Source organism: Marmota monax, unplaced genomic scaffold (genome assembly GCF_021218885.2).
Source record: "Marmota monax isolate L192 unplaced genomic scaffold, Marmota_monax_Labrador192_F-V1.1 WCK01_AAM20220418_F8-fsc00009, whole genome shotgun sequence".
Taxonomy (NCBI): domain Eukaryota; kingdom Metazoa; phylum Chordata; class Mammalia; order Rodentia; family Sciuridae; genus Marmota; species Marmota monax.
The window spans coordinates 27,582,417-27,596,229 of record NW_026694710.1 but is presented as its reverse complement, the minus strand read 5'-3'; the positions used below and the strand labels follow the sequence as shown (position 1 = coordinate 27,596,229).

The following is a 13,813-nucleotide window of genomic DNA, read 5'->3' as shown; positions in this document are numbered from 1 at the left end:
CATGAGCAGCCAGGTTGTCCATGGCTGCTTTTGTACAGGTAGCTGGGTGGGTGAGATGGGAAACACATGGTACTTCAGAAGAAGGAGACTTTGAGGACAGCTCATGTGACCTGCTGGGCGCTAGAGTTCAACTGCAGTGGGAAAGGCAGCTTTCTTGAGACACAGAGCCACTAGTGGGAATTTGATCTGCTCTGGGCTTGCCTGGGGATGGTGGGGATGGCCCTGGGCTACACATCTGAAGGAAGGTGTTAAACCATCTGCTAAAACACAAATAGAATCAGGCTTATCTCTGCTGTCATGGTTGGGTTGGGTGATGGATATTCTTGGGTCTTGTGCATATCTCAGCTTTAATATAAGGTCCTTCTTGAATTTTCTGAGGTTGAATTCCTCTGGAAAGGCATACAGGATTGAGATCATACAGTTCTCATGTCATTTAGTCCTCACAGCAGCTCTGCAAAGCTAGGACTGGTGAGGAACTTCAGACTTAGTAGTGAAAAAGTGCCCCAGATGGCTCAGTATGAAGGACAGCAGGCCCAGTGGCAGTGAGAAGCACAACAGGGTAGAGGGGATTTGAGCCTGTAGAGGAAAGACTGGTTAGAGTGGTGTGGGGCAGGATAAACATTGACAGTCTCTGTAGGAGGTCTGTCCCCTGAAGCCGAAGAAGACTGTAGGAGGTTATTTTCTCAGATTGTCCTTTGAGGCCAGCTGGGTCAGAAACTACAGCCCAATATAGTGAAGGAAGGTGGGAAATGTGTGTGTTGGTAGGCAACAGAGTGCCTGTGTTAGAAGTCATATTTCCAAAGAAAGTCTAGCTTTCCACAGTGGATACAAACTGAAAGGGCAGGGAGGGGGGCATACGACTAAAGTGTAGAACTCTTTCTTGCCTAGCACTTGCCAGGCCCTAGGTTCAATAGCCAGCACTGCCAAAAGAAAAAAGAAAGAAGTGAAACTCTGGAAACAAGTTTTTTATGCTAAGAAAACAAGGAATTGGGGGTGTATGTAGCTCAGTGGTAGAGTGTTTACCTATCCACTACAAAGAGGAAAAAAAAATTCTATTCATGTTTTGGATGACTCCTCTCTGTAGGCAGTCAGTATTCTCAAATCCCAAGTTTTAAAATCCACTCCAACCTCACATCTACACACTCCTAAATTGACTCATCCTGTGTTGTCTTCTGTTCTTCTTGTCTGTCTAGCACTCATGGGACTATTTGTTTTTCCCCCTTGATACCCACAGAGAAAGCGTCGTGGTGGAACTGTAAATTCTAGACAAGCCCAGAAGCGAACTCGGGAGGCAGCTTCCACCCCTGAGATTTCCTTGGAAGCAGAACCCATAGAACTCGTGGAAACTGGTAAGTTGCCAGGCATCCCACAGCATGGTGTGCTGGGGTAGAGAAGGCATGGTGTGGTACAGGAGCACACGGGATGCATCTGGTCGGCACCCAGCACTGCTCCTGCCAGCCTTCAGGGATGACGCTAGTGCCTGAAACAGACTTCACCCACAGAATCAGTCAGTACCATAGAACTTGGGACTCTGACAGAGAGCACTATATGAGAATTAGTTGTTAGAATATCCTGTTAGTGATGGCAGAGGACCACAAGTTCAAAGTCAGCCTCAGCAACTTAGCCAGACCCTGTCTCAAAATAAAAACAAAAAGGGCTGGAGGTATAGTTCAGTGGTAAAGGACCCTGGGTTCAATCTCCACTAAAAAAAAGAAAAGAAAGAGGGGCTGGGGTTGTGGCTCAGCGATAGAGCGCTTGCTTGCTCTGGGTTTGATCCTCAGCACCACATAAAAATACATAAACAAAATAAAGATGTTGTGTCCATGTATAACTAAAAAAAAATTAAAAAGAAAAAGAATGAGATCCTTTTGTACAGATTACTTTGTCTATCTATAACACATCATACCTATGTGTGATGGTGCTACATTATATTTTATTTTTGTGAAACTTTTTTAAGTGGTGCTAAGGACTGAACCCAGTGCCTCACATACGCTAGACAAGCACATCCCTAGCCCTTTTTCATGTGTAGAGAGGCAGAGTCTCACTGAGTTGCTTAGAGCTTCACAAAGTCGTTGAGGCTGGCTTTGAACTCGTGATCCTCCTGCCTCAGCCTCTCAAGCCACTGGGATTATAGGTGTGCACCACTTTGCCTGGCAGGAGTCTTAATCTCATGCCAGGCCCAGCAGTGCACACCTGGAATCCCAACTATTTAGGAGTCTGAGGCAAGTTTAAGGCCAGCCTTGGCAACTTAGCAAAATCCTATTTCAACATAAAGGGCTGCAGGTGTATCTCAGTGGTAAAACACCCCTGGATTCATCGCCGATACTGGGGTGGGAATAAAATCTTTTTTTTTTTTTTAATATGTTTTTATGTGGTGCTGAGTATTGATCCCAGGGCCTTGTACATGCTAGGCGAGCGCTCTACAGCTGAGCCACAACCCCAGCCCCAGGGAATAGAATCTTTACCTCACACTCTTTACTGCTGATGGTAATTGGAAACAAATGGTTGTAAGTCTCTCTCTCTCTCTTTTTTTTTTTTTTTTTTGTATAAATGGAGGGGGTACTCTGCCCCTTGTTCCTACCTGCTAAATATAACTGCTAGTAACTGCTGTTGGGTTCGTGTCCTTCCTACTTAGTTCTGTACATCATACACACATCCCCCATATGTGCTAGGGGTCAGAAGGCAAGCTGCATAACTGGCCCAATCCAGTTTGGCGTGTTGGGGTTGACAGATGGCACCTTGTTCTCCGCCCAGCTTGGGAGGAGTGAGGAGAGAAGCATCTCCTTCACTGCTGAAGCTTTACTAGGCATGGCAGGCGGGTGACACCCCACTTGGCAAAATGCTAGAAGTATATTTTTTGGCTGTTATTACAGAAAGGAATTGGCGCTTTGTGTAGGAAAGGAATATTTTAGATCAGTATAAGCCAATGCCATGTTCGTTACCATATTAATTGGGCTGGGGGGGCGTTTACAGCCTTTCTTTCCTCCTAACACCTGTTGAAATGCTTTGTTTTGAAGCTGGAGATGAAATCGTGGACCTCACCTGTGAATCTTTAGAGCCTGTGGTGGTGGACCTGACTCACAATGACTCTATTGTGGTAAGTGTGTGGGAGTGAGATTGGCCATTTCTTGGCCTGCACTGGCACCTGAAGACCTTGGTTACATTCAGTGACTGGGCCCCAGAAGGAAAACTACTTGAGGAAAATCATCTGTTATGGCTTTGTTTCCTCTGGAGCATGGCTGTGGGTAGAAACTATAGCTCAGTAGTAGAGCACCTGCCTAGCGCCTGTGATCCCTGGCACTGAAAAAAAAAAAAATTGGTAGGGTTGTGTGGCCCTTAACCTTGCCACAGCTGGACACAGAAGCCATTTGGGGAGAATCTCAAGGTCCCACATGTCTTCAGTCCCTCATTCCACAGTTTACCCCAGCTTTGTGACCTTGTATATGTTGCTTGGCCTTATTTGCTTCATCCATAAAATGGGGATATTCTTGCCCATGTCAGTAGAGGATTGTGAAACTAAAAGAATCCCATATTCAAGTTCCTGGAATCTAGTGTGGTACCTAGTCAGTGTGAGCTCTGCACTGTCACTGGGAAATATCTCAAGTTTCAGAAGCAGTTGCCAGTTAACAAGGTCACAGGGGAAGTAAGTGTCCTGCCTGACCACCTGAAGCCTTGACTCTGTCCTGACTCTGGGGGTGGAGCCTGTGAGGCCAGCTGTGCCCTGTTCCCACAGCATAGTTACAGACTGGCAGAGAATGTGTATATCCCACATGTACAGAGAGAGGCCAGGTTTGGTCAGAGGACTTTAGAAATTAGTTCTGGTAGACTTGTCCCTGGTACACACCTGCGTGGGGGTCTGGTCAGCCCACTGTCCAGCATCCTAAGGGGAGATTTGCTTTTCTCCAGCATGTCACTAAGGCCTCTGATACTGTGTGCCAAGACTGCAATTTGTGGAAGCAGCAGCACATTGAGCAGGTGTGTGGAAAGTACTGCCCATGAGTGCTGTGTGATCTAGGTGTGGAGTGCTAGTAACGGATTTCCCTTGGCCCTGGGGTCCACTGGTTTGAGAAATATCCTGGGTGGCTGATTCCACACCGTCACAACAGGTATATCACAAGGCATTGCTTCCTGACTTGTGGAACTTTATAATTGAGTCACACTAAGAAGCTTCAAGATTTCAGAAAAGAAAAGGCTGAGAGTAGGGAGCTGCCTTTATAGATGTAGAGTTTGGTCTTGGTACCACTGGGCTGTCCTGTTGTTATAACCCCTGCATCCTGCAAGGTCATGGGTAGACCCCAGGAGCTTTGGCTCGAAGTGGAGATGTGCTAGATCTATCCGAGATAGCAGGAGCTGGTGTGGCTCCAAGTGGCCCTCTCCCACCTGTGGGTTTCTGAGGTATGTGGGTATATTCAGTCTCAATGATGATTCTTGGGGAGGAGAATAATTTGGCATGTTGCCTGAAGCTATAGTGCCTTGCTGCTAATACTGGAAGGCTGAACCATGTCCTCAATTTATTTTTGTTTATTTATTTATTTTTGTTCCCTTGAATACCCAAAAGTTCACTTGCAGTGTGCCTGGTCTATTCTCCCCCAGGCCTGAGGAGAGAGCTAGGATTCTGTCCCCAAGAAGATACTGGTTGGTTTCTATTTCATTTCCTCTGCCGTACCTTTGTTTTGCTTGATGACTGCTCTTGCTACCCGGGGCTCCTTACTCTGGCCATCCCCACTCCCAGTTAAGCTTCTGGAATCCTTCATAGTGGAGTGAGGGGAGCTGTTCTGGGAGTGACTGGATGACCAGAGGCAGGCTGTAGAGAAGAGGGTGACAGTGTTGTCTTACTGGCCTCTTAACTAAAGGTTTTTCTCATGCCACCTCCTGGTCCCAGCTGTAAAAGAATTGTTTTGTGCTCTGCAACCCTACCTTTCCTTTTTCTTTTCTTTTTCCTGGTTCTGGGAATTGAACCAAGAGCCTCTACCACTGACCTACATCCCAACTCTTTATTTTATTTTGAGAAAGAGCCTCACTAAGTTGCCCAGCTGCCCTGGAAGTTGTAACCCTCCTGCTTGCTGGTATTACAAGTATGTACCACCATGCCTGGCTGGCCCTTCTGTTCCTAATCATTCTTCACTTGTTGATTTTTAATAAATCCAAATTGCAAATTTATTTGTAGTGTATGCTGAAATTATAGAAGAACTCCAAGTTAAAAATTCTACACTAAGCACAGCTACTAGGGAAACCTAATTATAGGAACTCCAGACAATGGGCATCTATCTGTTGGGTGAATGTGTTCAGGGCAACCTTTGACTCTGCCTACAGGAGTGTGAAATGGATAAGTGTTATGTGTTCCAAAATTGGGATGATCTTAGCAAATTCGACAGAATCTATTGGAATAGGTTAAATGTAACTGGTTTAGCCTAGGAATAGTTATGTATCTCTAGGATAGGAATTCCTGAACCCCAGGATCCAAGGGCAGCTTTCAAAAATCATCCATGGTCCTCTTGATACTAGAAACTGCAAACCAACTCTGTTTTTCCAGCTTTTGAAGGAATCCAGAGACCCCATAGTCAGGAGAAATGAAAAATGACACATTTTGTATGTCTCTGCTTTGATGGTTTCTCAAAAAGTTCAACTTTGGGCTGGGGACGTGGCTCAAGTGGTAGCGCGCTCACCTAGCATGCATGAGGCACTGGGTTCGATTCTCAGCACCACATAAAAATGAAATAAAGAGGACTGGGGATGTGGCTCAAGCGGTAGGGTGCTCGCCAGGCATGCGGCCCGGGTTCGATCCTCAGCACCACATACAAACAAAGATGTGTCTGCCGAAAACTAAAAAATAAATTAATATTTTTAAAAAATTCTCTCTCTAAAAAAAATGAAATAAGACATTCTGTCCACCTAAAAAAACTAAAAAATAAATATTTTTTTAAAAGTTCAACTTTATTTTTGGCATTGCATAACACAAAAAAATGCCATCGTCCTTGTGTTCCAGGGTATGAATACCTGATTTTTGCTAGATGTCAAACTGTTTTCCAGAGGTAGTACCAGATTACACTTACACCTGTGTTTGAGATTCTATTGTTCACCATCTCACCACTACTTTTATAGCCCATGTTTTGGCCAATTGTAGTTTCCCATATTTTTTTTAGTTGTGTTTTTCTGATTTAATTGGAATTGAAATCCTTTTCATGTTTGTAGATTGTTTTTCTCATTTGTATAATTACTGCCTTTTGAAACTTTGTTTTATAGCTTTTTTACATACCTATTGTATATAAACTTTAAAAATAGCCCACAGGTTAGGAATTAGCTCAGTGGGGGAGTGCTTACTTAGTCTGCATAAGGCCCTGGGTTCCATCCCCAGCAGCACAAAAGAAAAGAAAAACTGAAGAAACTGAACTAGAACAAAACCAATCAACTCCTTTGCCCCCCCTCCCCTTTCAAGAGTGTATCTTTTTTCCTCCTCATTTTTATAGTCTTTCTAACATGAACCTGCCATTATTCATGGATTTCCTAACTTCCCCTCAGAGGCTTACCCCTCTTTCTCTCTGTGTCTATTTATTACAGTCTATTAATAGTAGAATTATCCATATGTTGAGTAAATCTTCTACCCCATATCAAAAAAAGATGTTTCTATATTCCAAAAGTTGGTAGTTTTGCTTTTCACATTTAGATTTTAATCTACATGAATTGATTTTTGCGTGTGGTTTAATGTGAAGGTCTTTATATATAATATTTTAGGGTTCTGTTAAAATCGTATATTAAATTTTCATTTTATTTGTACACTGATGTAAAAACATGTATTTGATTTTATCTGTTGTGTTGCTTTTTTTGGTGGGAGGGGTACTGGGGTTTGAACCCAGGGGATTTAATCATTGAGCCACATCCCATCCCCCCCCTTTTTTAAGTGTACTTTTTTAAAAACAATTTTTTTAAACTATTTATTCTTTGTGGTGCTGAGGATTGAACCCAGGGCCTTGTGCGTGCAAGGAGAACGCTCTACCACTGAACCTCAACCCCAGCCCCTCCCCATCCCTTTTAATATTTTATTTAGTGACAGTGTCTTGCTGAATTGTTGAGGCTGACTTTGAACTCAAAATTCTCCTGCCTCAGCCTCCCAAGCCACTGGGATTATAGGTGTGTGTCACTGTGTCCAGCTAATTTTTCCTTTTTTTTAGTCTAATAACTCAATAATTTGCAAATCTTTTGGCTGCTTATCTAAACACAAGTTTTGATTCTTTATATATGTGTGTGTGTAGATTTTTTATACACATATGTTTATTTAGTTGTAGATGGACACAATACCTTTATTATTTTATTTATTTTTATATGGTGCTGAGGATAAAACCCAGTGCCTCACATACGCTAGGCAGGTGCTCTTCTACTAAGCTACACCAGCAGCCCCAAGTTTTGAGTCTTTAACATTTTCTTTTTCTTGCCTTAATGTACTGGCTAAAAAAAGTCCAACATTGGCTAAACATAGAAATAGTGATGGTTGTGGACATTCTTGTCTCATTCCAAATCTGAGAAAATCCTTTCAAACTTTCATCATTTAAATAAATCTTTGTGGTATTGGTATTTATATTCAATTGTATTTAGGGCAGTATTGAGGATTTTTGTTTGTGTACAGCATTTATTCTATTGAAATTACTGTTTTCTATTTGGTTACAAGTGTTCAACATGAATCAAACATGAATCAACATGAATCAAACATGATTCATTCAAACATGAAAGTGTAGAATTTTAATAATCTTCTGTTAAAATTATTTCCCCCTTCATGTGTTGATGGAGAATTGCATTGATTTCTAGCATGAAACTTACTGTGTGTATGTGTGTGTGTGTGACAGAGAGAAAAGAGGAGATCCAGTTTGCTGATATTTTATGTCTGATCTATGTTCCTGAATAAGATTGGTTGGTCTGCAATTTTCTTTTGTACACATTCTCTAGAGGGTTTTGGTATCCATGTTGCTGTCTCATAAGTGAACTGGGGGGAAGTATCCCTTTTTCCTGTTCTAGAAGATTTCAAAAGACTGGAATTCCTTCTTCCTTGGATGTTTGATAGAATTCTACAGTAAAAGTATCTAATCTAGAGTTTGAATCAATTTTACCCTTTTTGGAATTTTGTTGATTCCATCCTAAAATATTCTTTTTTGTTTTTTTCTTTTATTTATTTTATAGCTTTATGTATATTTATTTATTTTTACATGGTGCTGAGGATCAAACCCAGGGCCTCACATATGCAAGGCAAACACTCTACCACTCACATACAACCCCAGCCCTTTTATTTTATATTATTTTGTGGGGGGCACTGGGGATGGAATCCAGGGTCTCCCACTGAGCTATAACCTCAGCCTTAGAATCTTAACTTTTATTGGATATAACTTCCTTCATAATGTCTTATGTTCTGTGGCATCTGTAATATTGGCTCGTTTTTCATTTCAGATTTTATTTGTATTTTGTCTTTTTAGTTTGGTATCACCAGAGCTTTAGTAGATGTTTCAAAGAACCAAATTTTTAGCTTTGTGGATTCTTTCTCATTTCATTGGTTATCTTTTTTAAGTTTAGTTTTGTTGTTCTTCTATTAGCTTGGTTTCATCTCTTCTTTTCCAGTAACTGGATGTAATAGATTTTCTTTAGATACATCTTCAAATTTTAGTACTGGTATTTATATTCAATTGAATTTATTTATTTATTTAGGGCAGTATTGGGGTATTTAGGCAGGATCTGGAGCTTGCAGGGCAAGTGTCTCCTCTCAGCTATACCACCAGCCCTTTTTATTATTTTGACAGAGTTTGGCTGAGTTGTCCAAACTGATCTCCAACTTGTACCTCCTACCTCAGCCTCCCAAATAGGTGGAATTACAGATGTGCATCACTGCACCTAACTCAAAATTTTTTATTTCTTTCTAACATGGGAATTTTCTTTTTGTTACTGCATTATGTTTAGGAAACACATTCTCTATGTTGGTTCTTTTCAATTTAATTAAGATTTGTCTTAAGTCTCCATATGCATGCTACTTCTGGGCTTTGTTTTCTTCTGTGAGCCTTTCAAGAACAAGTTCAGCTGTGGGTGGTGGCACCCACCTGTAACCTAGCAGCTGGGGAGGCTGAAGTAGGATGATCATGAGTTCAAAGCTCATGCAACTTAGTGAGACCCTAAGCAAAGTTAGCAAGACCCTATCTCCCCTGTCTCAATAAAACAGGCTGGAGATGTGGCTGAGTGGTTAAGCACCCCTGGGTTCGGTCCCCAGTAGAATTAAAAAAAAAAATTCAATTTTTTGAGAATTATATATGCTATCCCTTCTGAATTATTGCTTTCCTTTCACCTTTTTCTTTTTCCCTGGTACTGAGGATTCAACCCAGGAGTGCTTTACCACTGAGCCACATCCCCAGTCCTTTTAGACAGTTGCCTAAGGCCTCAGCCCCTTGAGTCACTGGGATTACAAGTGTGTGCCACCACGCCTGGCTTTTCTTTCTCCTCCCTCCCCCATCTTTTTTTCTTCTTTCTTTTTATTTTTTCTTTTTACTCCCCTCCCCCCCCTCCCCCGGTGCTGGGGATTTTGAACCCAGGGCCAACAGGTAAATTAAGATTTCCAGACACTTTTGAGTGTTTGCAGTATGCTCTGTCTTAAAGAAGTAAGGTGGCGACCGAGGGGAGACTAGCTTCTTTATTTACAAAACTGAGTCTATGAGGGGGAAGTTATGAAAATGTCATTACATTTCAAAAGGTAGTGTCTTTTCAAATCAGATTGATTTTCTTGGAATTGTTTTTCTGATCAGCTCCTGTGTGCTTGATGAGTCATGCTGTTTATGTTGTAGTCTGAACCTGCCTGACTTTTTCATTTACCAGATGCTATTGAAAGGATCTGCTCAAAAGAGGCCTTCTTAGCCTGGGGTTGTGGCTCAATGGTAGAGCACTCGCATAGCACATGTGGCACTGGGGTCAATCCTCAGCAGCATAGATAGATAGATAGATAGATAGATAGATAGATATTTTTTTCAGAAGATTTGTTTTTGTAGCTTTTTTGCAGGGTTGGAGGCGCGGCACTAGGGAACCCAGGGCCTTGTACATGAGAGGCAATCACTCTACCAACTTAGCTATATCCCCAGCCCCTTTGTTTTGTCTTAAATATCTTTTTTTTAGTTGTAGATGGACACAATATCTTCATTTTTATTTGTTTACTTTTATCTGGTGCCAGGAATCAAACACAGTGCCTCAGGCATGCTGGGCAAGCACTCTACCACTGAGCCACAACACCAGCCCCTCAAGGTTTTTATTTATTTATTTTTTTTTAGTATTCGGCAGACACAACAACTTTGTTTGTATGTGGTGCTGAGGATCGAACCCGGGCCGCACGCATACCAGGCAAGCTCTCTACCGCTTGAGCCATATCCCCAGCCCTCCTCTCTGTTTTTTTTAATATTTGTTGTTTTTTTTTTTAGTTTTTGGTGGACACAACATCTTTGTTTTATTTTTATGTGGTGCTGAGGATCGAACCCAGCACCCTGCACATGCCAGGCGAGTGTGCTACCGCTTGAGCCACATCCCCAGCCTCAAGGTTTTTTAAACAAAAACAAAGCTGTCTTCTTGCAGACAGGAAGAGCCCTGTCTGTGTCTATGTGGTGTAATAAAGGTCATGGAGATGCCCATTAAGGTTGGGGTGAGGTGAGCCAAGAAAGAGGAGCCCAGAAGTTTCTCAAGGAAAGGGGGAGCTATTCTACACAAAGGCTGAGATGGCTTAGTTATTCCACTAGAATGTTACTGTCAACACCAGTATTATTGGTGTTCCTGTTGAAGTCACAAATCATAGTCATCAGTAATTGCATGATGTGTGTAACTGTTGACTATAAAGTACAGCATTTTCCAGTTGTGGAGGCACACATCTGTCATCTCAACTACTTGGGAGGCTAAGGCAAGAGGATTGTTGCAAGTCTGAGGCCAGCCTGGGCAACTGATTTAACTAGGCCCTTTCTCAGAATAAGTGGATCTTTATAGGCCTCATCCAGATCCTAGGTTTCAGAGCCTGTCTTGTACTTCTACCCATCTGTTCACTCTTTGAGTAGACTTTTTTTTTTTTTTTTTAGTTTTCAGTGGACACAGCATCTTTATTTTATTTTTATGTGGTGCTGAGGATCGAACCCAGCACCCACGCATGCCAGGCAAGCACGCTACCGCTTGAGCCACATCCCCAGCCCCAAGTAGACATTTATGATGCCACGATACTATCACTTGCCTCCATCTTCCATGCCAGGCAAGCACTGTGTTGTCTGCAGCCAGGAGGTAGATACATTCCATGGCTCTTGAAACATCTTTGGAATTAGCTGTTGATTTCAGCCATGGTTGGAGGGGGACACTCTTCGCCCTGGGACTACACCGTCTAGGGGTCTGGTCTGGCCCTGAGTTTAACATAGCCCACATGTGAGCTGGTTCTAACTCAAGGGAGCCTAGGGAGACCCAGCTCCTACATCCTGAAAGCTGGGAATCAGGATGTCATTCTCCTCACAATGTGCCCTCTCCTGGTCAGTGGTCCACCTTGGCAAAGGCAGATGAAGGCAGTGTCAGTGTAGGTACTAAAGAAAGCGAAGGTCATCCTATCCACAGCACAATATTCTTCTGTACTCCCCTCCCCAGACTTCGCCCACATAGTGCCAGCCCACACTTCTCTGGTGAAAATGATACTGGTAATGAGGTTACCTGTTCCTGTCTCTCTAGTCATGACCTATCACTGGCCCAGGAGAAAGGGGAGCACTTGCAGGAGCCCTGCATGAACCCTGTGCTTTATCTACAGTCCAGTTCTTCATACAGGACTTTCAGGATCCCATTATTTATTTATACCTGAATCCCCACTGGTTATTATTAGGCTTAATGGATTGGAATGTGTAGGGATGGTTGCTTACGTGGTATCAAAAAGCCAGAAAAACATATTGCTGGCTAGGTGTCCAGGAATAACTCCTGACCTGCCAAGACATGCCTACCTGGGTCCAGGAGACCCACTACAGCCCCTTTTAGGAGCCATGGACTGAGGCATTGCAACTCCCCCTGGAGATTGTGCCCTTTCCGTAGCATAGAAGTATCTAACAACCTTGTTTACATCCAGACCCTCCTGAAGGAATTCAGTTCAGTGTCAGACCCTCCAGTCACTGCAGGATTAGACACTCTGCTGGAGACATGGGCAGCCAGGCTTTCCTGAAGTGGTGCCTCCTGAGGGACTCTGGCCCGCCTCAGACAGTTCATGTGCATGTTGAGCCCTCAGGCCAGAGTTTGTCGTTGACTTTTTTGAAGGCCTCAAGACTACAGTCGGATTGGTGTGTGTCACTCATTGGTCCACACACAGGCAACACACCGGCTGTTTATTTAGTTATTTTTAATGACATTAAGTACTCCAAACCCTTCTCCAGGTGAAGACTATATTTGGCACTGGCTTGGTTGGTCCTGAATGCCTTTACTGAGCACTGTGTCCCTGATGGTGTACTGAGTTCCATCCTCTTAGTCCGCATGACGGCTGGATGAGGTTTGGGCACTACCTATTATGGGAAGAGGAAGCTGCAGCTTCCAGGCATCTGGCAGGACAAGGGTCAAGCTCCTCAGCTGTTGGAAAACGGTAGCCTGGAGGGGAGGAGAGACACCATGATTGACTAGGATGGTGCACATTCCCCCTGTGTGGAGAGGGCTGGGCCTGGCAGAGGTTTCTGCAGGGATCTCACTTCAGAAACAGAAAATGGGTCCGTTTCATCTCAAGTCAAGCTGATTATTTTTGTTTTTCTCCTTCTTTTTAAAAGATTGTTGACGGTGAGTGATTGCATCTCCTTTTGCTGTGGGTTTGGAGAGAGAACTGGCATGGGTGAGGACTGCAGCCTGCCAGCCTTGCTGGGCTGTCCTCTGGGCCCGAGATCTCCAAGTAGAAGAGCTTTGACCCTGCTGAAGAAACCACCCTCGATGCTGACTTGTTGAGCTGCAGTCCTGCCTTGGGCTGACTGGATCTTGGAGAAAGCTGACAACTTAAGACATCCCCCCAGCTCCGGCACCAGCCTGCAGCTGCGACAAACACGTTATCCTGGGAAGACAGAATATCCTCAGAGCAGCCTGTAGAGCTGCACAGGGCCTTCTAGGAAGGAACTGGCAGGGCAACATTTTCTGTCTGGGAGTCCCAGTGGGGAGGTTCTTTTGAAGCCCCTGGGTCGGGTGGTGAGGATAGTGCCAGTGGGAAACATTTACCCTAAAAATGTGACTCTCACCTTAGAAAGGAGGAGGCCAAGAAGGAACGCAAGGAGGCTACGCCAAGACCATGCCGACAGCTGCGTGGTGAGCAGTGATGACGAGGAGTTGTCCAGGGACAGAGATGTGTATGTGACCACCCCCACACCCAGAAACGCCAGGGACGAGGGGGCCACAGGACTCAGGTACCCGTGTGCCCTGCTGCTGCTGTGTGGAGGCCAGGGGCTAGAAGTACTACTGTCTTTTTATGCCACTGTGAGCACTTAGCTCCAGAAGGGCGCATTCAAATGGCTGCTCAGCGGCTAGGTGCAATTGGAACTGAATCCAGGGCTGGGCTCGACTATTTTTGCAGTGACGGGGCTGTGCCAGCCACCAGCAGTGGGAATGCTGTGGGTGGGGGAGAGCAGGGCAACTGAGGTTGTCTGCACCTTCTCTTGCTCAGTCTCTCCTCTCTCCTTCTCATGGCCATGCCACCATACCCACTTAGGCCGTTGGCGTTCCTGAAAGTCTCTTGGTTGCCTGTGCTAAGGCAGAGTTAGTGGAAGCTGAAGGAAAGGCCTTTTAGGGGTTACAGGCAACTTACATGCAGGTAATCAAATGTTTGAAT

At 43.9% G+C, this 13,813-nt stretch overlaps 1 protein-coding gene across 1 annotated transcript in view; it reads left to right on the top strand.

The window, feature by feature from the left end:
* Rnf4 (ring finger protein 4) overlaps window positions 1-13,813 on the top strand; it is a 31,867-nt gene that overhangs the window by 15,248 nt on the left and 2,806 nt on the right. Inside the window, exons 3-6 of the mRNA XM_046423714.2 lie at window positions 1,235-1,349; window positions 3,018-3,097; window positions 12,771-12,780; window positions 13,232-13,391. Of these exons, the coding sequence (XP_046279670.1) occupies window positions 1,235-1,349; window positions 3,018-3,097; window positions 12,771-12,780; window positions 13,232-13,391 (365 nt within the window). The remainder of the gene's footprint in view (window positions 1-1,234; window positions 1,350-3,017; window positions 3,098-12,770; window positions 12,781-13,231; window positions 13,392-13,813) is intronic.